The 24,334-nt window shown below is 40.6% G+C and overlaps 1 protein-coding gene across 2 annotated transcripts in view; it reads left to right on the plus strand.

Annotated features, from left to right (window-relative positions):
- STK39 (serine/threonine kinase 39) overlaps positions 1-24,334 on the plus strand; it is a 271,677-nt gene that overhangs the window by 143,883 nt on the left and 103,460 nt on the right. For both annotated transcript variants that reach the window (XM_045559830.1, XM_045559831.1), the window contains exons 11-14: positions 10,165-10,287; positions 10,388-10,417; positions 17,142-17,204; positions 19,016-19,083. In XM_045559830.1, the coding sequence (XP_045415786.1) occupies positions 10,165-10,287; positions 10,388-10,417; positions 17,142-17,204; positions 19,016-19,083 (284 nt within the window). The remainder of the gene's footprint in view (positions 1-10,164; positions 10,288-10,387; positions 10,418-17,141; positions 17,205-19,015; positions 19,084-24,334) is intronic.

Below are 24,334 nucleotides of genomic sequence, written 5' to 3' on the forward strand. Positions count from 1 at the left end.
TTTCATCTGTTATTTGTCTTACCAGGACAGAACGTTCTTATTGTTTTCTTTATTAGCTTAAAGTCAGCTTGGCACCCTTTCCAGCAGGAGCTTTAGTTCTCAAAGACAATAGTTACAAAATTGGATGCTGCTGTTGTGGCTGTTAGCTGTTGTCATTGTTCTTGTCGCCTTAACTTGGGGAAATGCCATATTGGAGGTTTGATAGGACTAAAACAGAATAATAAATCTAATTGCTTCTCTGTGTTTTGTGCTGCTTTCTCAGAATAGTTCTCGTCCAACTTCCAGAACATTCTCTTTCAAGACTTTGCCCTTTCATGTTGGATTTCTGAAGTTGCAAAATCCCATTATCATTATCTGAAGAGCAACATGTATCAAATTTGATTCACATGAGAAAGTGTTCAAGCATTATAAGGAAGTTGCTCCAAGTATGTCCTCTCCTGATCTAGCCCAGTGTTTTGAATTATAATTATTAAATTATAAAAATCTTTGTTTCTCTAGAATTTTTTCTAATTGCCTATTGAACATTTTCATATCCTCATTCCATTATTCTATCTTTTTACATTCTGGAAAAAAGGAATGCCAAGTTTTAGCAGAACTGGATAATCTTTGAATTCCAAGAGGTCAGAAAAACTATTATGGGAATCACTACCTAAAAGGTCCAAGATTTAGCTGTAGCCAGCTATCTATGATTAATAGAAATGGGTTTTCTTCTTTTTGGTATTATAATGTATAATAACATGGTCAGATGGGAAATAATTTATAATGAAAATTAAATGTGAGTGTTCAGAGGCTACCGGGCAGTGGGAAGCACTGACCAAGTAGCAAAGTATGGCAGAGTCTGTTCTCTGGTATGGCAAGGGGAATCCAATATGACCTAGTAATTTCAAAGAATTAATAAGTATACAAAAGTGAAAGTTAAATTCAGTAAATCATCTTATCATAATCCTTATCCTAATTATCTATTTTTGTGCAACAAGTCACCCTAAACTTAGTGTTGTAAGACAGCAGCAGTCCTTTAGTTCTCCCAGTTTCTGTAGGTCAGGGATTTAGGGAAGCCTTGGCTAGTTGGTTTCTGGTATCACACAGCTGCCGCCAGACGGTCAGGCAGTGTCTCCATGGGGGCCAGTCTGGGCTGCCTGACAGCAGGGAGGCCCTGGGGCAGTTGGGGTGCTTATGTGATGCCTGAAGACTTCAACTAGTGAGCAAGGTGGAAGTCACATCATCTTTTTTGACCTTGCCTTGGAAGCCATGTTGCCTCATTTCTGTGGGTTATAGGTAAAGGCACAAAGCCACCCAGATTCAAGGAGAGGGCACTAGACTCCATCTCTTGATAGTGGAGTGGCAAGATTCCAGAAAAACACGTGGAGCAGGAGATATTGTTATGGGCATCTTTGGAAAAAACAGTTTGCCTTCTGTCTACCCTCTGGCCATGACAATTCACATCTCCCCCACGTGCAAAATGCACACTCGACCTGCCAAAAGTTTCATCCCGTTATGGTATCAGGCTTAGACTCAGGGTCAAGGACAGGTCAGGTCTGGGTACAGATGAGGCTCCCCAGGACCAGTTTCATGGGTGTAGCTCCTGGAGTTATCAATCTGAAGACCTGTGAACTAAAACAAATACCTGCTGAGTACCTACCCAAAATACAACAGGAGGACATGCATCTTAAAGGCCTGCCCAAAAGGGGGAAAACATGGTGCATATAGGTCTATGGCAGTTCTGGAATCTAGCCAGCTGTGTGTTGCCAGCTCCTTAATCAGGGCTCTGTCCTAGTCCACTGTTTTCTGTGGCTCTTGGTTCTACTGTCAGGTTCTGCTCTTTAAGTCACCCTTCGTTTTCTGTAAGAAAGAGCCAGTGTTTGTAGCTGAGTAACCTTCTCAGACTGCTTCCTGCGACAAAAGTTTGGGATCCAAAGGCCTCATTTCATTTTATACTCTCTCTCTTTTTTTTAGTCTAACTTGGCAGTGTTTTGTAGTACAAATATCTAAAATTTTATTGGGTTTTCTGTGAACCTTAGTGGGTCACTCTCTTAGAAAGACCCATGACCGCAAGCTGCCTGTGAGACTGCTGAGGGGCCGTGCCCTGTGGTTCTCAGAATCCCTGCTGTTTAATGCTGGGATTCTACAAGGCAAGCTCTTAAGATCCTCAGAAGGCTTTAGGTATGTTTGAAAGTGTCTACAAGGCACCCCCTTAGATGTTTCTGAAGTCTTAACAAAGGGTTGTAGCCTGGATTTAAATTTTTGCTCTGAAACCATTTCTTGGTTTCAGAACTGCTTGATTTTTAGAGAGATGTGCATGAGAAATGGCTTTATATTTAACAGTTTGTTCTTTAGCTCATCTCTGCTCACCTTTTATCATTGGCAGTGAGCAGAACTCAGGTGTCATTTTAAGTGTTTTGCCTGGAAATCTCTTTAGCTCCCTCACTGAGTTCATTAGGCACATTTCTATTTCCCACTTTACCATAGATGTCAGTGTTGCCAAACTCACTGTCACTGCATAACAGAGTCCTCCTTTTCTCTAGTTTCCAGTAATATTTTCCTTGCTCTCCTTTAAGCCCTCACGGACAACCTTCTTAAAAACAATAGTCATTTTGTTATCTTGTGCTCTTTTTGTGTGTCAGGAATTTGGAAAAGGCTTGTCCAGACTTGGGCTCTCTCGTGCTTGCTGTCAGCCAGTGGAAGTGAGTCTGACTGCTATGGATGGAGCTTCTGGGGTTGTGACTGCTTTAAGTCACTCAGTTTGGGGGTGTTTAGTTCCAGTTAGTGACTACTCATTTCTTTCTGGCCTTTGTCATCCTCTAGTCTGGGCACATCTTCTGCTCTGCTTTCAGAAATGCAGATTTGATCATTCCCCCTCCCCCCATGCCCACCTGCAAGCTCTCCCCCCATTGTCTGCATTCGAAACCCTCTGACTGGTTTTACAACAGAAGGTGTAAACTCACAGGCCAAATTTGGAAAATTGGTCCCACAGGCACATTATTTTTTAGGCTATGCAGAGGAATTTTTTTAAAACTTGACATCCTTGTTAACATTAAAAAAAAATCAAGAGCATTCACATAAAAATCTAAATTATCCACTTCTCTAGAAGAATCAGAAGATCTGACAACACTGGGGCTGCCTCCCTGTGGCAGCTGTCAGGCAGTGCTTGGTGCTCCCTCACTGTGGACACGTCCTCATCAGATCTTGAGTCCCTGCTTGGCCAGCTTTTCCCTTTGCATGTTCTGCTTGGGTCGTGGAGGCCTTTGGCTTTGACATTCAGATCATACAGGGTTCTTCACACAGTTTTTCCAGCCTTACTCTTAGCTATTTTTTAAAAAATGAACCTCTAGACCCCAGTCCTTGGTGACCCAGCCATGTTACATGAGTCAGTAGAGCTCACTAAGTTCTTACCTTCTCTCTGGGTGGAATAACGCCTTTCTCTGCACACTGAGCTCTTACTGATCCCTTAACAGCCACCTTCTCGTAATTTCCCTTGACAGATAGTCATCTGCTCTCCTGTGGACTCACAGAATTTGTTTCTTTGTTACAGTGTTCATGTTTTATCGGAATTACTAGGTTACATGGCTGTCCACCTCTCTGGACTATGAACTACTCCAAGGTATAGGCTTTTATTTTATTCATCTGTGGTCTAGAACTTGTTACAAAGGTGGGTACTCAATAAAACTTTGTTGACTAAATGAATAAATAAGTGCTTTTTTAAAAAATGGTGAAAGCAAGCTCTCTGCTCTGAAGGAGTATATAGTTTAATATGTCTTTTGTCAAATGTAATACAAAGTAGAATGATACGCAGGTACAGGTAGGATTCCAATTGGGAGGATCAACAGAAGCTTCTTGGATTAGAAAAAAATAGATAATTAGAGAATGTGGAAGAGCAGATCAGGCCAAGATATTTATGTAATGAGTATGTTAAATGGTGGACTCATGAAAGTATGCAGTTTGTACATGACTGGATTGTAGGGTATCCTAAAGGAATGTGGTGGAAAATAAGTCTTGAAAGTAATTTAGGGCCTAGGGAGTGGAGAGACTTGAATATCAAGGAATCTGGACTCATCCTATAGGCAACAGTGAACTCTTCTAGGTATTCTTGAGAAAGTGCTTATGTGCCCCTACGGGCCAATATGAAGGATAAACTAGGCAAGAGGTCAGAGGCCTGGAGATTGATTAGTAGTTTGTTTTAATAGGAGAAGCAAGAGATCAACATTGAAGGGACTTGACCCAGCATGGTGGCAGCGGAGGAGGTGAGATTTGCAGAATGTAATGCTTGATAGATTTGGGTTGTGAGAAAGGTTAAATATATTCATAATAATGGCGCCTGTCGTGTTTTGAGTGTTTATTATATGGTAGGCATCGTGTTAGGAGCTCTGTATGACTGTGCCCTTTGGCCAGTGTGAATGGGGGTAGGGGCTGGGATGGAGTTCAAAGGCATTAACTAAGAATAAGGGGTTAACTGGAGAAGCATCAGAATGAGGCTGGAGGTGGAAAATTAACAGATGGGCTGGAGGTGGTGAACTCAATTTTGCGAAATTGATGTGATGTTCATATTCAGCAGGGCACTTGGAAAACAAGACTAAGGTGAGACTTCCAAGGCCCTCAGCTTAGATGAGGGTGGGGAGGCTGTGGAGAAGGTGTTCACGCAGGGCGACAGTGTCTGGTGAGCTGAGACTGTGTACTGAGCAGGGAGCAGCCACGTTTATGGTGAAGACAGAGAACAAAGGACAGTTGGAGACAGACAATGACAAGAGAAGTAGGAGGAGAAGTTTAATGCAAAAGCTTGAAGTGAAAGAGTGGGGCTCTGCTGTGTTTATAAGTCGGCGTTATGGCCACAGAGAAGAGCACTGAATGACACTATTAGGAAGTCATTACATCTTGAAGGGAGAGAGAGTGGTTTTGGTGGCCTGGCGGGGAAAGATATCATTTTGTATAGTATTAAAGAGTGAGGATGGGATAGGAAGTGAGGGCAGCAATCAGAGACTGTCCTTAGAAAAATGTTGACAGTGAGAGGGAAGAGTGGTGGAGTTATTCTCAAGGAAGAAGCAAAATCAAAGGGGTTCCTCCCCACCCATCCTCTTTTGGTAGAAGTACAGGAGAGACCTGAATATGTTCGTGGCTGAGTGTAGAGGGGCCTGGGCCTGGCTGGCTGTTAAGTGTCTTGAAGGAAGGAACCAGTGAGTAGCTACACGAGGAGCACGCAGGAGGCCCTGGTCTTGGAAAGGAGAAGGAATCCATTTTCCTTGCACACAGAAGGAAAAGAGGCTAAGCAGGGTGAGAGTGTGAAGTTGGTTAGGAAGAGAGGGGCTGTGGGTATAAGCCGAATGGACTTGGTGCTCTCAGGGTAGCAGATGAAATTATTTTAAGCCGTTGGGACTGGGTGAGATTAGGGCACTGCTGTGAGCAGCAATAGCGGAGGCTGGGAACAGGGAGCTGGGGGTCTGATCCTAGCATTGTCACCTCCCAGCTGTAGGAGCCTGGGCCCCTTGTTTAACTTTACCCATGTAAAACTGAAAACTGGGGCAATAAAATGATTCTCAGCTCATAGGGCTACTGTGAAGATTAAATTAGTTAATATATCTAAGGTGTGTACAGTGGGGTTCCTGGCATTAGACAAATACCAGCTGGGGTGAGGCTGAAGATGAGTGGAAGTGTTGTCTAGCACAGTGCTTCTCCAGCCTGATCGAGAATATGAACCACCTGTGGATCTTGCTGAAAAGGAAGATTCTGATTTAGGGGGTTTAGGGTGGGGCCCAAGATTCTGCATTTCTGGCAAGCTCCCAGGTGCTGCTGCTGCTGCTGGTCCATGACTACACTCGGAGTGGCGGGGTTGTAGCAGCACTGGTGCCGCAGCTAGGAGTGGCCGGTGGTCATCTGTAATGGCCCCAGATGGCATGGCTATGCGACTGGGGCTCTTGTTGCCAGTTGCCAAGGGTTGGAGAATGGATGTCATGCCTGGCCCCAGGGCTTCCTTCTTAGGTGTGGGTTGGTTAGGAGGACACATCTGGCTGTCCACATGGCTATCCATGCACATGGGGCATGGCAGACTAGTTAGTGCAGCATCGAGAGAGGCAGCTTTGGGTGCCAGGCCTTAGATGGTGGGGAGTAAATCTCCTGCCCCCCCAGCAGCGAGGCCAGGCAGTAGGTGTAGGACGGAGGAGTGGAGAGAGGTGGTGGTCACAGGGCGGCCACATGAGAGTATATAATTTACTGCTAAAACCTTACTGAGTCTAATTTTGTTTGTTGATTTTCGATGATTTAGAAGGCTTTTTGTTTGCTTGGCAGTGCCTCAAATAAGTTATAAACAGCAATTATTAAATAGTTAGAAATATTTTTTATACTTCTAGTCAGTAGAATGCCAGATAACAGAAATGTTACTGTGTGTGGCCGTCTGCTATGTCCAGTGCGTCCTTGATAGACAGACGTGAGGTCAGTGGCTCCCTGGGTCACGTGGGTGTTGGCTGTAGTCTGGCACGCAGTGTGTTCTGCAGGGGGGGACAGGCTGAGTGCAGGGTCCCCAGTGAGGGGGCAAATCATTCCAAGGAGATTCCAAACCCCGTGTCCAGGGAGGAGGTAATGCAGCAGTGGAAGAAGCTGGCAGGTGCTTTTATTGGGCAGGTGGGCATGTCAGATTGAGATAAATTCCATTAAATTTTGGTCAGTATTTCTTTGGGTCACATTCCTCTTCTGTTCAGTAGTGTGTTAGAGACACACACTTGCATTTCTGACGTATTTTGTGCCCTATTATAGAAAGTTCATCCGTTGGCTCTGGTACTCTCCTTCATGTCTTCCGGCTTGGTTCTGGTGTCAGGGACCAGGAAGATGTAGAGGTGGTGACACCTAATATTTATAGATGGCTCCTGTTTAGAGTGACACCACTGGAGTGATTGTCAGGCCGCTCTAGTGACTGTTCCCCATGTTGCTGCCGTCTCCTCTCTGGCTGCTGTGTCCTAGCCCTGCCTCTGACGTCTTGCCTGGTGGCCACCAGACCTGGCCAGTAAACCACACTGCTCCCCTGTCTATCTGGCTGAGCCTGTCTTCTTTTCTTGTGGGAATCAGAACTTTGGTTCATTTCTTTAATGGATTTTCATAAAGGTGCTGTTTAGAGAAAAGAAAGAAAAAATTGCTTTCCTTTTCATGTATGATATAAATACCAACTGCTTAATTGTATTTTATTCCCAGTCTTGGGAATAGATGTTACTGCATTTGAAACCTTTTCTAACCTCACTATTGCCAACTATGACCCGAGGGATTTGTGAGAATATGAATTCCTCTAGATATCCCCTAAATTTAGCTCATTTCTCTGAGAAGCAAGAGATTTCTTTTTTTTAAACCCCTGACAGATAAAGTAGAGAATAAATTCATTCTACCACCTCTTGGCTTTACTAAATGAGCAAATCATTTACTAGAACAAGAGGAACGTAATAGTTACTACAATCAAAATTCTGAATAATATCCATTCTCATCATTGTAGCGGGTGGGGGGCAGATAGAAGCTTTTACACACCTTTTTTTTTTTTTTTTAAAGTTTTTACTCTGCAAAGTGTTCTTCAGTTCCTAAAAAGAAGATCATTTGCTAAACTATTGGAAACTTAGTTGGCTCTGAAAGGTAAAGATTGTTTCTCGCCATTCTTACAAAATCCCTACAAGGATGTAACTTTGTAAAATTGATTTCTGGCCTCTTCAGTAGGAGTCAATGTCACACAAAAATACCATGGAACCTGGGTTTCAAATTGTGCTGCAAGTTTATTCCTAGGAGTAAGCTGAGGGGACATTCTCAAAGACACACTTGTATTCTCATTCTTGTGACTATTACACCAGTATTTTTCCCCACATAGATGTTTGAGTGTTCTTTGTCTTAATTTGGTCAACATTTATACTTATTTGTTTAACCTGTTTAACCAATATTTATTGCGTTAAGGCCCATCAAACCGTTTCTTTCAATGTTTGGAGCTATAATCCTAGACATTTTGTTTTATTTTTCTCTCTTCCAGCAAATAAAACTAGGAAGGAGACAGTGAGGTTCTAAAATAAAATAAAAATGGAAGAGAATGGCCATTTTATTGTTTATAGTTGGATCCTACTTGTGGAAATGAAACTGACATCTTGTAAATATAGAACCAGAGGCAGGAAAGGGCATAAACTAAATTTTAGGGTATAAAGTGGGATTCTCTCTGGAAAGAGATTTCCTTGGTGTAATCTCTTGGGTGGGTACTTGAAAACTACTAATTCATCAGCAACCCTTGGTTTCTACAGTTTTAGTAAAGGTAGAGTTTTATTCTGTTTCTGATACATAATTTTACTTGTTTTCTGTCTTCTTAGTTAATAGTATGTTTTATAATAGATACTTCTTTCTTTTACATGTAGTCATTAAGCTATGTCCTGCTATGTTGCTATCAGCATGATTAGTGTTGCTAAGAAAGTAATTAATTTTATTGTATATGTCAACAGAAAATTATTTTCTCTTTCCTTAGCCATTTCTTTGTAGCTGTAAAATGAGCAATCTGTTCTGAAAATCCTGAAGTGCGTTTCAGCATTTTTTCTATAGTACTTAGCCAGCATCTATAAGCACCATGAAAATCACAATCATTTGAATAGGTTTTTTACAACAGCTCAAACTGCAAGTAAGAAAAATATCTTATGCCAAGCACAGAGAGTTTTCACTGAGTACTAAGTGTTTTGAAGATGAATTGGTTAAAAAATATTTTTTTTTGGAGTGGAGAAAAAGGCTTTTTTTTTTTTTTAAATTGAGCATAACTATTTGCAATTATGAATAAGAATTTTTTACTTGCTTTTTAACTTTCTGTGTTGGTCTTCAAATCTTCAAATCTTCTAAACCAAGTGATCAGGATGACTTTTACAGGTTCTGTATGGTAATGCCCTCAAGTCAAACCCAACCCCTAGCAAGCATTGTTTATGACTTCACATTGGCCTGACATGTATAAATACCTAAGTTGAAGTTCTGTGGCATTTCCCTTGGGTTAAATGATGCTTCTGTGATATAACTAAATATTGTCTGTTATAGAAAATAGTCTTTCTTTACATCATAGTCTTTTAGAGTCTTCACAGGACATTTTTAGACAACTTCTTTCTGACGGTTCTTCAACGGCATAAGGGGACTTACATTTGAATAGGAGTCTGAAGGCTTTGCTTCTTGCCTTGATTTTGCTCTCAGAGCTTTGCCATCTTGGGCACTTTCTGGGCCTTCCTCTCCTCCTCTGTAAAGTGAAGGGGTTGGACTAGATCGTCTGGAAGCTCCCTTTCCACTCGAAGTTTCTCTCCATCATTGGGCACTGGCTGTTGTTGTGTTCACATCATGTTCACCTGCTACAGTGCTTTGTTTAATTATGTCTTAGCACATTTTTTAAGGCAAATTACTCTGGTCAGAGGCTCCTTTTCAGTCATCCTATTCTTTTAAAATTTTGCTTTTCTAACCCCAAAGACGTTTGGAAAGCATGCCCTGTGGACTACATCTCCGCCCTAGCTCAAAACAATGTGAAATAATTGATGAAGACTGATTATCATCCAAACACTGGCACGGCTGCTGCTTACCAAGCTGTGTTCCTATCAATCTCACACGTCTCATAAATGCTACAAAGTGTGTGAGCAATAGTCTGATTTTGTTTTGCTCAAGTAGGTTGAACAGAATCCTGGGAAAACAAGCAAGATGTCAGGTTCTGAAAAAGAGCAAGGAGGCAACAGAAGGGTGTTTGCTTTGTCAACTTGGGTTTTAGATCACTGGTACCCCTAGTGTCACAGGCTTCACTGGGCTTCCTAATTTCTCCGCCTTTGCTCAGTCAGCAGGACGTTGCTTGCATGCACTTCCTTAGGCAATTTTGAAGCCTACCACATGGCCTTTTAACTAGTAGTGTTAACTGAAGTAAAAGTGAAAAACAAGCTTGATCCTTTACAGCTTATGTGTGTGGTGTTCCTCTGAAACATTTTGCTCTACACAAATATAGTAATGTACTTTAGGAACACAACATTTTTGGATAGAGGGTGAGTGTCAGAGTCTGGAGGCCATGTAGTCTGTTGGGGTATTAACCTCTAGTTATCCCTGGATTCACAGCCACTCAGGTTGCTGTTGGGGTAGTGTGTGTGTAACCCAAGTAGCAGCAGCAGCGAGCACTGCTCACATGCGACTGGTGAAGAACCGTGTGGCCTTGCTTTGATGCAGGTAAGAAGAGTTCCTGGGTCAAGCGGTCACCTTCATAAAACCGAAGACGGTGACTGGGAGTGGAGTGACGACGAGATGGATGAAAAAAGTGAAGAAGGGAAAGCCGCTTTTTCTCAAGAAAAGGTGAGTGACGTTTATGACAATTAGCTGATCAGTGTAAATTTTACTTTTGTGGGGTTCTTGTGTGTGTGTGTGTATTAATGGATTCATAATTGTTTTACAGTCACGAAGAGTAAAAGAAGAAAATCCAGAGGTGAGCTGTGGTTATTTATTATTTATTTGCCACTTCATTCCTTTCTTGGGGTATCCGAGTCTCATATATCTGGGGGAGACACTTCAGAATCTCATGGAGTAGGGAAAAAAAGGAAAAGCACATAAACTTTCAGGTCTCGATGCTATGGGGATGATCGCAGTACTTATAAAGTTGCCATGAGGATTGATGAAATCATGTCCATAAAACACTATAGAGTCCTCGTTACAGACTAGGTAATCAATTAATTTTAACTCTTAGTATTACTGTCATTTAGAAAACATAGGAAGCATATAGGCAACATTTCCTCTGGGTTTTTAGTCTAGGATAAAGCAGATATTATTAAATGGTAAGAAACTCTAGGTTGAATCTGTTGGTCTTGGTTTTAAAACCTTCTGAGTAACTTAGTAGACCAGGAACACTCTTCTAACAGCTTCCCTTTGAGGAATGGTCATTTTTTGATTAAGAAATCACTTTTGATTTACTTCCTCCATGTGATTAATTATCCTAATGCCTAATGCCTAATGATGACTGGAGTTCACAAGACCTGCTAATTCTCCTAGAGGAAATTGGAGCATATTTAAATAGCCCCAAATATTTTATAGACCTAGTAATTAACGTGTGCCTTGATAAATTCTCATTAAGAAAACAGAAAACTTTGGGCTACAAATGATACCCATCTCAACTTTTTTTTAATTAGCAGACGTTTACCTTTTGATTTAATGAAGTGACTCTTATCATTCTGTTTTAAGTGACAGTAGCCAGCTGGGCCCTGTAAGGAGGAGGGCGGCAGAGCTGCCCACTCTTCCTCCTCCCCCGCTGTCCTCCCTCCCTTCTCGCCTCTCCTTTCATGCACAGGCATGGGCCTTTCCCAAGGATTTTTCGGTCTGCCTCCCTCCCGATGGTGGTTCTCCTTCAGAGTCTGTTTTCTCGTGTGTTTATCATATGAATTCATCTCTCCATTTCATACATAAAACATGAGCTTTGATCAAGGACGTCATTCCCCTGTGTCAGGAGCAATGGTGACAAGCCCCACAGTGGGACGCATTGGCTGCACAGATGCCGTGCCGGGCTTTTAGAATGATCTTAACCAGGTTTCATGAACTCTGCCCTCTCCTTGCCTGCTGTCCCATTTTATCCAGGGTACAGAGTCCAGGTTTTTCTTCTATTTCTAAGAGTTACCATAACTAAAAATGTCAGTTCTGCTTCGACATAGAACAAAATGACATGGTTCAAGTAGCATCATCGATGCATAAATCACTGTTATTGGTTCATTACAAGACACCGTCACTGGGTAATGTTCACGGGATCCTGCCTTGCTAGTACAGGCTGTTGGGTGTGGGTCTTTCCTCATGAAGATTTGTTAACATACTGTCTTACTGTGTGCTTGGTGAAATTGCTCTGATGACTGACTTGTTATTTGGATAACAGCAGTATCTTTTTGGCAAGAGTATTTTCTCCATAGACAGGAGAGGGAATAATGTATGGCATGCTGTGAACTGATCCTGGAGCCTCTCTATCGACCTTCTTGAGTGGGATTTGAAAGTCACAGGCACTTTACTGCAACTAGACTCACTTGATTTCCCAGTGGCATATGTCTGTTTTCATATTGGTTTATAATTAAGGAAGCATATAAATAGGCTTCTTATTTCTGTGAAAAGATACACGTGTTTGCATGAAAACACTTCCACCAGATTTTAGAAGTAACCAGCCCCCCTGCCAGGCACAGCTTCTCAGGACAGTTTTTTGACACTCTTTCCTTTTGACGGCATTGGCATTTGAGTGTCCCGAGCTGTGTTAACAGACGCTACAATGATGGTTCCTGTGTCCTTTCAGCTTTTAATTAAAGTAGCCCTCTGATTTGCCAGCTACCCCAAACTGCTTTCCGTAAGTGAAGATTGAAGTATTTATCTGTTATAAAGGAAATTAAAAAGTGTCAAATACATAAATATTCAACAAATATATATTATGTGCCTACTGTGTACACTGTTTTAGTAGGTTTTAGAGGTAGACCAGTGAGAAAAAGAGAGCAAAAATTCCTGTCCTTGTGGAGCTTACATTTTAATGGGAGTCTATAAACAATATATAATGGTCTTAATAAGTAAGTATTAATAAATTATGTGATTTTTAACAATGGGGTAGGAGGAATAGAAAAAAAGTATAATGTGGTAAGGGTGCAAGGGAATGTGGTAGGAGGTTGTAATTTTAGACAGGTTGGTCAGGATGGGCCTTATTGAGAAGAAACATAGAATAAAGACTTGAAAACATACAGGAGAATTAAATAGAATAAAAACTGAAAGACCATTTTTATCCTGCTTCCCCCAACCCCTGTGAATAGAGGTTATCAGTTTACAGTGTTTTCTTCCAGATCTTTTTCTGTTTGTTTCCATACAGATATGTACATAAAGAAATCTAGTATATCATTTTTAAAAACATGAATGGAATTATGAAAACTACAAATATTTTTGTAACTTGTTGTTTTGAAAATCTTTCCACATTAGATATTGTAGGTCTACCTCTTTATTTTAAACTATCACATAGTATTGCATTGGATAGATGGAAATGGTTTATTTAACTATTTCCTTCTTGGTGAGTGCTTAGATTGCTATAACATACATCATTCCATTGACTTTCTTGTGTATGCATTCTGGTGGACACATAGTCAGGTAAAGTAGAGATTTAGAATTGTGAGTGCTTTGTTGAAGTGTCTGCTGATTTTGAATTTTTGCACTTGCCATCAGTAGCTGTGCCAATGTATACAGCCTCTGACAGCATACCATATACCTTTAAGCATCTTCAAGAATGAAAATGCTTATCTGTGCCAAATGACACATTTAAATGCCAGAGTATTTACATTTTAATAAGCTTTTCAATAATGCTTGTCATTTAAATCGCAGTTGTTTTTTGAGCCACTAGAAGACTGGGATGATATTTTATTCATGTTTGTGTTCCCTTCCCAAATAGTAGACACTCTATACATGTTTGTTAATGACATGAATACCTCTGCATTGAAATGCAAACATTAAACAAGTGCTTGAATAGGCATACAGTATTTATGAGAAGGTCGGAAGTGGGGATAAAGATCAGAAGACATTATATTTATAATTGAGGTGAAGTTCAGAAAAGGTAGCCTTAGTAGTACCATGTTTAGACAGAGTAAGATGTTGCAATAAATGGAGGGGTATTTCAGGAATGGTTAATTTGTAAGGGGCTATTTGGCCTCCTAGCAATTATGAGGTAGAATGTCCAAGTATTACAGCATCAGTTGGGGAAGATTGAGAAGACCAGAGTCGGGTGATTGGCAGGGAGACATTGGGAAGATATGCCTCACCTTGGACCATATTTGGAGATCCTCCTAAGTCCAAGAGAATTTCCAGTGTACACTGTAAGGTTTCAGAGTTATACCACTTATCTTGAGATTCACAGCCAACTTGAGATTCATAGCCATCAATGTTGAAAAATTGGTCCTATGTCTCTAACCTGATATTTTAGAAATAGCCTTGCAAAGTATTAGTCACCCACTAGTAATTAATAATTTATAACAGGTTGATAATTCATCCTGATTTCATTTATTTATCATCCTGTTCACTTGGTTGGTAGAAGCCAGTGGAGACCAAAGGTTAATAATAATAACACTAATATTGATAAGAAAGTTAGTTAATTGAACAAATATTTAATCTGTGCTGATTTCTGTGTGGAACTGGGGTAAGCACTGTGGGAATTTTATAAAAGCAAAGAAGGGAGTCTGCTGGCTGTACCATTTTTATCCCGGGGGGTGGGGGCGGTATGGGGAAGGGATGGCGCTTGTAAGGACCAGCTTCCTTAGATAGTGTTTCCTGGCTTATATAGATTCTTGCCTTTTATAAAATTTCTCAGCTATTACCCCATTAGTGGTCTTCTTTTGACCAGTGGTTTTGGAATCTCTTTTTGTCAGACTCTAAAATCATAGGTTTTATGACATTTTGTCTATTTTTGCATCGTACTCTAATTTTCCATATAAAAAGCAAATTGACTTTATCTTTAAATGTCTAGTTGTATTTGGTTTTACTTAATTGAGGAGAACATTTGCTAAGCCTTCTATTAAAGCGACTTTCTTTTTCATGGCAGCGTTGCAGTTAGGTGGCATGCAAATAAATGATTCGCAGCCCCGGCTCCAGCTCATAAAAACTGCAGTCCTTAAAAATGCAGATGCCTAGACTCAACCTCCAGGTTCTGATTTGATGGTTTGGGGTGATGTCCATACACCTCTTATTTTCAAAAAGCTGCTCACGTGATTCTGATTCCTGGGTAGAATTGAGGACTGACTAGGAAAGCTGCACAAATCGCCCTGAATCCAGAAGTCCACGTTGGAATCCAGGAAGATTGTGGACTTGTGGGATCAGAATTCCTGAAGATTTATTTTAAATATCTATAGAAATCCACTCCCCCCAAAAAAAACAGAAAGGAAAAAAGAAAACATTTCTGAAATCCCTTAGGAAAGTTGTCCTTATTTAATTAAGTGTAATGAAGCAGATGGGAAGGTTTTTTGGCTGAAGCCCAGAAGGGCCCACAAGAGGTGTTATTGAAGAGTTTTGTTATCAATAATCTAGACTAGGTTAATTAAGAAAATGTTTCTGTTTCCCAACTCCAGGATTTTGTTCTGAGGAGAGAATACACTTGATACAGATTTAAGTTGAGTTACTTTTATTAGAGGTTAGAAACAATGTGAAAACTAATTTTTTTTGTTTTTATTACTCACTGCCATTGCCTAATGATTTTTAAGACTACTATTCGCTTTTTAAATTTATTTCTGTGAAAGCATGTTGTCCAAAGGCCTGTCATCTCTCATACGTGTTTGTTTTATATCCACATGTAGATGGAGAGAAAGATTTGGTTTCTCCTTCTAAATTGATTAATGTTATGGTTAGCCTTAGTTACCAGACTGCTTTAACTTGATACTTTTATGATACCATTTTCTAAAAGGTGTTGTTATCACAGGTAACTGGCCTTCTGAGTAGTTATAATAAAAGTTAGATTTGTGATCAGAAACCTGCTTTATTTCTGAAAATGAACTTTTTATTCTGGAATGATTTTAGATTTACAAAAGTGTTGCAAAGACAGTACAGAGTTCCCATACACTCCTTACCCTGTTTTTCCCACTGATTTCTTGTGTAACCCCAGCACATTTGTTATAACTCGGAATCCAGCACTGCTATATTGCTATTAACTAACCCCCGGAATTTATTTGGATGTCACTAGTTTAGTTTGTCCACTAATAGCCTATTTTTTTGCCAGGATCCAATCCAGGATAACACATTGCATTTGACTATGGTATTTTTAAGAATAGCAAATGAGATGGTTAGGCAGAGTTCCAAGAAAAATTGAAAAGCAGACGTCCCTTTCTTCTCTCCATTCCTAGATCTTTTCCTCTTTTTCACCCTATCCCAGATCTGCATCGAGGTCTATTTCCATGGCAGTATTCAGCATTAATCTATTGTTTTCCTCTCCCTTTCCTATCAGAACACCACTCATTCTCTCAAATGCCTTTGAGCAAACTGTTTAAGTGGGGGGGGAAATCTGATAAATTGACATCTGCTTAATGTGTTAGCTTTCTTCTAAGTTTTTACGTTTAAGAGAGTAGGCCAAAAGGCCGTGCCCTAATCCCATAGAATGGATCCACAGTGGTGACATTTGGAGGACTACAGTGGGTTGTCAGGAAGATGTTTTGCACAAGGGCCTCCCTCTCCAGCACTCCTGTGCTTCGCTGCACATTTTCTGAGGAACCTATCACCTAGGTCGTGCTATTGTTATATTTTCTCCATCACATATATATCCATCTGTTCATCCTTCAGTTCACCATAACTTTTTGATGCATTTCAACGTAAATTGCAGACATCGGTATATTTCTCCCTATTACTTCAATACTAACATCGGTATTTTTAGGGAAGCACAAAGAGTAAGAATTTTATGCTCTTAAACTTTAGAAAACTCTTGACACAAAAAATTTCTGATTGTTTTAGAATTGATAGTAAGTTTAGAAATAGGAGGTTCTTTTTGTTCCTTATCATTTTCATTGCTGTTTCTCTTTGAGTTTTTGTCTCTTCATTTTTGTCTTTCAAGTTTTTCTCCAGGGCAGAGTTCACAAAAGTAAGGCTTGAGGCAAAGATAATTTGAGTGTCACCTTAGAGCCGAGTTTCCAACTTTGAGGGAAAAATAAAACCTATTGCTTGAATTTCTGTTGGGGAAAATGTCTTTTAAAAATCTAACTAGCCTGACATATTTTTGAAATACAGTGAATAGTTGCTCAAAGTAATGAGTAAAGGGGAAGGTTTTACTAACCCTAACCTCCTTTCATTAAGGGTCCCTTAACCATAGATGAAATTGTACAAGACAATATTGTTAGAGGACATCTTTCTGTTATCAGGTTTAAAATATCATATAGTCCATGCCTTTTCACTTTAGCTCAGTGCTACTCTAAAAGCATAAAGGTCACCTGGAGAACTTGTTAAAGGTACAGATTTTTTCCCATCTCCATGAAATTCTGAATCATAGGCTGGGGGTGGGGTCCATGGGTTTTTAACACTTGTCCTAGGTGATTCCAAGGCAGGTAGTCAAACGCCTACCTGGGAATGCTGCTTTAAGGGCTTTTGAAAATTATTGTCTCTGATAATTGGGACTTACTGTAAGCACACTGGCCATGTCTCCTTCTGGCTTTCTTGAGTTCTGTAACGGCGTTTCTCTTTAACAGATCGCAGTGAATGCCAGCAGTATCCCCGAGCAAATACAGTCCCTCTCTGTGCATGACTCTCAGGTATGTTTCTCTGTCAGCCTTTCCGTTTGAGATGTGTTTCTACAGATAGATCTTTAGAAAAACCAACATTTCAGAAAGATAGACAATTTCAGGGTAGTGCTTCCAAATCAGGGGCTCATAAGCTCCCTTTTTTAATAGGTTACTGTTGACCATGCTTTGCAGGACCTCCAACCTTTGAATGATAGGTTCAAGAGTGAGAACTGATTACTCAACTGCTTCTGAAATTGCTGGTGCTGGGAAAGAGAAGAGAAGGAGAGAAAGTGACTCACCATCCTGTTATATTCCAGCCACAAAATACTGTGGTTAATTGATACGTTTCTTTTTTGCTCTGGGTTGGATTTCTATAACCTGTTTTCATAATTCTTTTATCATTGAACATTATGAGACAATTCGTCTCTACAACTTGCCATTTAAAATAATAGTCCAGTGACTGTGAAATGCATTTATAATGCATATTTTTAAAAGTTATATGACAGAAGACCTGTGCTGTGAGTCATGTTGGGTGGTGATAAAGGATGTTGAGCCGTCCAGGGGAAAGACTGTGGACACAGAAGCAGAGTGCAGGCCCACATTCTGGTTTTGCTGTATAATTAATAAGCAAGCCCTTTTGTTCTCTGAGTGGTTATGCTAGAAAACATTACCAGCCTTGGGATCATAATTTTTTTTTCAAAATCTGCATATTCCAATTAAATTCATTTCTGTTTCATTTGATCTGTGTTTTATGCAACATCTGCTTATTGGAGAGATGGTTAGAGTGATAGGATTTTGTGGTTGCAGGAAGCGTACTTGATAGACTAGCAGATAGCTCATCCCTGGCCCTCATTTTATAGCTGAGGAAGCAAAGACTTGCAGAGGTTAGGGGGCTTGCCCAAGGTCACACCACTGGTTAGAGGATGAGCCAGGATTCAGTTTAGGTCTTTACACTGTATCAGTCAACTCAGTGAGAGACTTTGAGATAAGCTGTAGGGACTGATTACATGTTAAGGCAAAGTTAAGAATAATAGGCAAGTTAAGAATAATAATGGGTCAGAAGGCAAAGAGAGTAAAGGAAACAGGAAAAGGGATTAGGATAACGAGTACTGCGTGACATTTTATAATTTATGACTCACTTTCATATGTATTACTATATTCTTCCAGCAACCTCTTGAGGCAGGTGTTACGCCCATTTTGTAAATGGGAAAATAGGTTCAGACGATGACTAGCTCATGGTTCCATCTGGTCAGTGGCAGAGCCCACTCTTGACCTGAAATGCCTTGTTTTTCCTACTCCAACAAGTCTGTTCGCGCCTAGGGATTTGTAGGAAGAGGGAGGGGCTGTGTAGTAGAGGCATTCATGGTTAATAATCTATATTTAAGGAAATAGATCTAGATGAGAAAGGCAGGAAAGATAAACAGTGGCTTAATCTACTGGGTTCCACCTTCCTCTGCACTTCAAGATTTAAGGTGCCTAACCTTTGTGTATCACCAGGGCCAACGGCTGGTGATACCATGGCTCGGGTGGCAAGGTGCCACTTTAGGTGGCTGGCCCTCTTTGGACTCATGACAGCTTATGCCAGTTATTCATGGTGCTTATCCTGCGACTGAGGCTTTCTGTGCGAGACAGTCTCAGCCACAGTTGTGATGGGAGCTAGGCATCTTTCCAACCTTTTCACAGAAGTGTTACGGGGCCACGGGAAGGCCTGCGTGTGTAAAGATCTGGTTTGGAAATTTCCAGAAAGAAAGGGCTGTACGAATCAGGGAATATCGTGACTTCATTCAGTCCTTTCCTGTCAAAGTTTTTAACACCCACTGTTCGCTGTTTTGTTTTTAAAGGGCAAACCCAATGCTAGTGAAGACTACAGAGAAGCTTCTTGCGCCGTGAACCTCGTTTTAAGATTAAGGTAAATAATTCTGTTTATTCTGCATTGTTTTTCCTATGGTACAACATTCTGATCTCCTTCCTTAACGTTTCATAATATTAGCATAAAATAAAATTGTTAACTTATTTGATTTCCCTGAACAACCAGTGTATGCTGTAATCCCAGGACGAATTGCGCTCTTCTAGTTGCTTGCTAAAGAAGAATGAGAAAGAAAAGCCCCACATGAGTGTGTCTGCAGGCTCAGTGTACCTTTCATTAAGTTTATGTCTTTGCCTTTTCTTTCTTGTTTTTTTCTTTTCTTTTTCTTTTTTTTCTCTTTTACAATGTAAGATCACAGTAAGAGATTTTTAATGAGTTTCTTTCACACTTCAGCAGTCAGTCTCTGACAGGAATAAACCATGCTTGTACTACAAGTTGCCTGTTTAGAACATTTTTCAGTGGCAGGTTTGATCAGCCACTGTGGAGAAATGACAGATATATTTTAAAAGAAATCTCAGTCTTCTAGGAAATGGATACAAACATGGTGCCTGATTATAGTCTTTGTCTAGTCTCATGAATGAATGCTGTTTCTATTTTGAGGATTTTTTAATTTAAAGGTCCATCATTGTCATTATAGGATTTGGTATCTCAAGTCTAAAGAAAATCATTTAAATTTAATTGTAAACAGCCTAATTGACCAGGTCAGTCAGAATACCATCACATTTTTGAAGGCGTTTTAAAAGAAGTTATACATAGGTTTTTCTGACAATTAAACAAAGCATGTGGTCACTAGACATTTTCAGAGTTATAGCTATAAAAAGCAAGTTCATTCTCAAGGTTGGTTTCCAGCCCTCTGAGTTCTCATAGTCCGTCAGAGTAGATTATCGTTGGCGTGATCACCCCTTCTGATGGTCATTTATAGTTAGCGGTGCATTTTCACATACTTGACAGGGGAACCTCACAGTAACCCTTGGTGTGATTTAATTCAGAGTTGATTTCCCAGTCAAGAAGTGAAATTATTACAAGGCTATTTTCCTTATATTTGAAAGAAGTCATGATCATTATTAACAATTAGCGAATTTAGCAATCGCCAAAGAATGAAATAGCCCTTTTTGTTTGACTGTGGAACCAGGTACATTTTTCATTTATTTTTTACTTGTTCAGTTATTCATTTATTCAACCAATATTTATGGGGAACTTGCTCTGTGCCAGGCTCAGTGTTTGTCATTGAGTGCAGTGGTGAGTGACACTACGGAGACTGCCGTCTAGCTCACTTGAGTGTGGGGTGTTGGCAGTGACCTTTAGAATCCAACAATCCAATCTTCTACTTTATTTGTGCAGGAATCTTTTATTTAGTGTCCCTGCTGGATGTTTACCTAGCCTCTGTGCATCCTAAAACTGCTTTGATACTGAAAAGCTTTAATTGTTAGGTAGTTCTTCCTTTTGATTCAACCAGCCTTCCTATTCTGGGGCTTCTATGGGCTCTAATTCTGCCGCTTAGAGAAAGTATCAGGTTCTCTGGAGAATGTGTCAAAATACCTGTTCCTGAGCCTTACCTCCAGATGTTTTGCTACAGGTACTAGAGCAATAGAAAAGCGAATGCATCCCCTTATTTTTATGAGAACCATTTGTGTATTTGTAAGGCTAGTTCTTTTATTTTCCTAGACAAAATAATGTAAGTATCTTTAGCCTTGCTTTTCATAAATACAGTTTCTATATCGCCTTCGTAATCCTGGTTGCTCACTGTTATTAACATTTAGCCTGCATCTGCTTTTATTGCCTTTTCTCTCATGGGTCTAGGTTGTTGTTTTCATAAGTTTGTGGCTTAGATCACTAGTCCTACAACATGCTCCATGAAGAAAGGCTCTAATGTTCAAAAATTAGTTAAGAAGCAATGCATATTACCCATCTCTCTGTACGAAACCCCCCCACACACATATGTACACCTTTTTTGGAAATCACAAGGAATATTGATGTATCAAGTGTTCTAAGAAGTTCTTCAGGAAAGGAATTTGTTTGGCTTTGTTTTATATAAAACCTGTTTGACCTCAGAACTCTTTTAATGCAGTTATTTCCCAGTTTTACCCTGTCTCTTTTGAATGTAGAACCCATATTTAAATATAGGACTGTAGATGTGGTCTGAGCAGGCTGGAATACAGAAGTAAGATCATGTGATTTGTGCAGTTCACACTCTTTATTTCTCTTAAATCAGCCCATGTTTTCATTGCCTTTTGAAATGTCCATGCACATTGGTGACAAGTTCAGCGGATTTTGTTTTTTCCATTTGAAGGGCTACCAAGCCTAATTCTGAACTGCAGCTCATGTTTTAAAATTCTAGATATGATGTCAGTATCACTATGATAATTAACCTGTTGGTTTTGACTTATCTCTTGCCCACCATGTATTTCAATCATGATCGTCAATGTGTCATATTAGTTACAATGTTTGGAAATGTGTCACTTACCAATCTGGTGAACCTGTCTTTTAATCTTTATCTAAAACATTGATTAAGGTGTTCAGTAGTTTAAGGGAGGACAGAGTATTCTGGCATCTATTAGAAACTACTCGCTTTCTGAATGGCTTATGATAATTAACTAGCATTCTTTGGCACAGTTGTGCAACCAGAAACAAATCCAATTGATTCCACTGCCTTTTAGTGGATATCTAACTAACTGTTCAGAAGGATATCATAAAGGGATCTATTAAGTGTGTTGCTGAAATTAAGACATACTACATTAATGGCATTTTCCTGAATCTAACCACTGAGAAACACTTTCAAGTAATAGAAATGAATTTTAGTATGACTTATTCAGTGAACATACGTTGATGCCTAATTGTTGGTGTCTTAGTCTGCTCAGGCTGCCATAAGAAGGAACCACAGACTGGGTGACTGAAACAACAGAAATTTATTGTCTCATAGTTCTGGAGGCTGGAAGTCTGGGACCAGGGTTTTGGCATCATTGATTTCTGGTGGCTGTCTTCCTCTTGTGTCCTCACATGGTGGAGAGTGAGAGCAAGCTCTTTGGTGTCTCTTGGGTCTCACCCTCATGACATCGTCTAAACATAATTATCCTTCCAAGGGTGCCATCTCTAAATACCATCGCATTAACGGTCAGGGCTTTCACATATGAATCTGGGGGTGGGGGAGACGCAATTCAGTCCATAGCAGTTGGTATCCTTCTTTTTCTAAATGACTATAAGCTATTTGTTAACCTGTACCTTTTCATATTTGCAAACTCATAGATCTGTCAGAATATATTGTTGGACTAGGACAGAAGAGGGATGGATGTCTTTGTACTGCACCTTGAGAAATAGCCTTTGAAAGTTATAAGTTAAATGCTACTGCATTTTTGTGATCACTCCGTGCTAAGGTAAATGTACACAGTAAATACATTCATTCATTCTACAAATATTCATTGAGTACCTAGTGCGTGCACAGCACTGTTTCAGGTGCTATGATGTAGCAGTGGATGAAGGAAAAGACAAACTTCTTACCCTCAAGGAGCTCACATTTAAGAGCCAGGGAGAGGAGCAAGTCAAATATTTAACTTACATATGTGAATGCTATACCAAGTTCTCTGAAAGAGAAGCTACATCAGGAGGGTAGAAAGTAAGGGGGATGTTATTCTGTATTATGGAAGGTGTACTAGTTTTCCATTGCTGTGTAAAAAGTTGCCACAAACGTAGTGACTTAAAGCACCGCCCATTTATTATGTCACAGTCTGTAGATGGGAAGTCTGGCTGCAGTTAACTGGGTTCTCTGCTAGTGTTTCACAAGGCTGAGATTAAAGTGAGCTCATCTGTAGCTCATGGTCCTCCTCTGAGCTTATTTGTGTTGCTGGCAGAATTCAGTTCCTTGCGGTTGTGAACCGAGGCCTTCAGCTCCCACAGGCCACTCCTTTCCACAGACGGTTCACAGCGCGACTGTTGGCTTTTTCAAGAGCAGCAGGAGATCTCCCCTGCTCTCCAAGGCCGCAGTCCTGTTAAAGGTGGTTTTTTTTTTGTTTGTTTGTTTTCTTTATCTGACTAAGCCAGTCTCACCTGGGATAATCTCTTTTTCGATGAACTCAAAGTCAACTGATTTGGAACTTTATGTCAAGTCTGTAAAATCCCTTCACCTTTGCCACATGGCATAAGTTAATCACAGGAGTAACTAACATCCCATCATACCTGCAGGTCCCGTTCATACTCAAGGGGAGAGGACCCTGCAGGGCACATGCACCAGGGAACGGGGATACTGGGGCCGTCTTGGAATTCCGCCTACCACTGAGGGACTCTCTAAGTCAAGTGATAGTTGAGCAGCCAGACACCTAGTGGAAGTGAGGAATGAAGCCGTGAGGCACAGTGAGCGACAGTGCAAAGGTTCTAAGCAGGAAGCCTGTTATAAGCAATTCCAGAAACAGCCAGGAAAGCAGTGTGGGCAGAGTGGAAGGCGATGGGCTCAGAGAGGTAGCAGGACCAAATCTCGCGGGGCTGTGGAGACTGTGGTGAAGACTCATTGTTAGACTGTGGGAAACCACTGGAGGCCTGTGAGCAGGGGAGTGATATAATTTGAGTTAAATTTTAAGAAGCGCAATTGCTTTATAGAGTATAGACCATATACAAACCATCCAGGGTGGCAGCAAGAGTCCCTTGGCATGGGCTGCTGCACTGATACAGTGAGTGGTGACGTGACCTGGACCAGAATGAGGACAGCGAGTTGGTGAGCACTTATTTGGATACTGGGTTGGGGAAATCCAAGCATTTATTGGATTCTGGGTTGGAGAGAAGAAACTCAAAAGATTACTCAAGGGTTTGGCCTGAAAATATGGATGAATGGAGTCACTATTTCCTACAATGGGCAAGAGAGTTGGGGTTCTAGGTTGGGGGCAGGGGGAATCAAAAATTTAGTTTGGGGCATCTTAAGTTTGAGTTGTCAATTAGACATCTGTGTGGAGATGTCATGTAGGCATTTGGATGCATCATTTCAGAGATGTCTGGGCTAGAGATAAAATTTGAGAACTGCCAGTGCATTTGGCATTTACAGCTGTGAAGTCTGATGAATCACTAGGGAGTGAGTGAAGGTAGAGAAGAGAAGTAGCCCGGCACCCTCTCACAGGCAGTGCAGAGATGAGCAGTCAACCCCCTGAGAGGGAGAGGCTGGCGAGGTAGAGGAGGGAGTGAGGGTCCTGTAGACCAAATGGAGGAAGTGTTCCGAGAAAGGCATCTAAAGCTGCATTGGCTGCTATTAATAGATCAAGTACAGTGAGAACTAAGAATTCACCACTATATTGGGCAAAATGAAGCACATTCT

Source organism: Lemur catta, chromosome 8 (assembly GCF_020740605.2).
Source record: "Lemur catta isolate mLemCat1 chromosome 8, mLemCat1.pri, whole genome shotgun sequence".
In the NCBI taxonomy this organism is placed as follows: Eukaryota; Metazoa; Chordata; class Mammalia; order Primates; family Lemuridae; genus Lemur; species Lemur catta.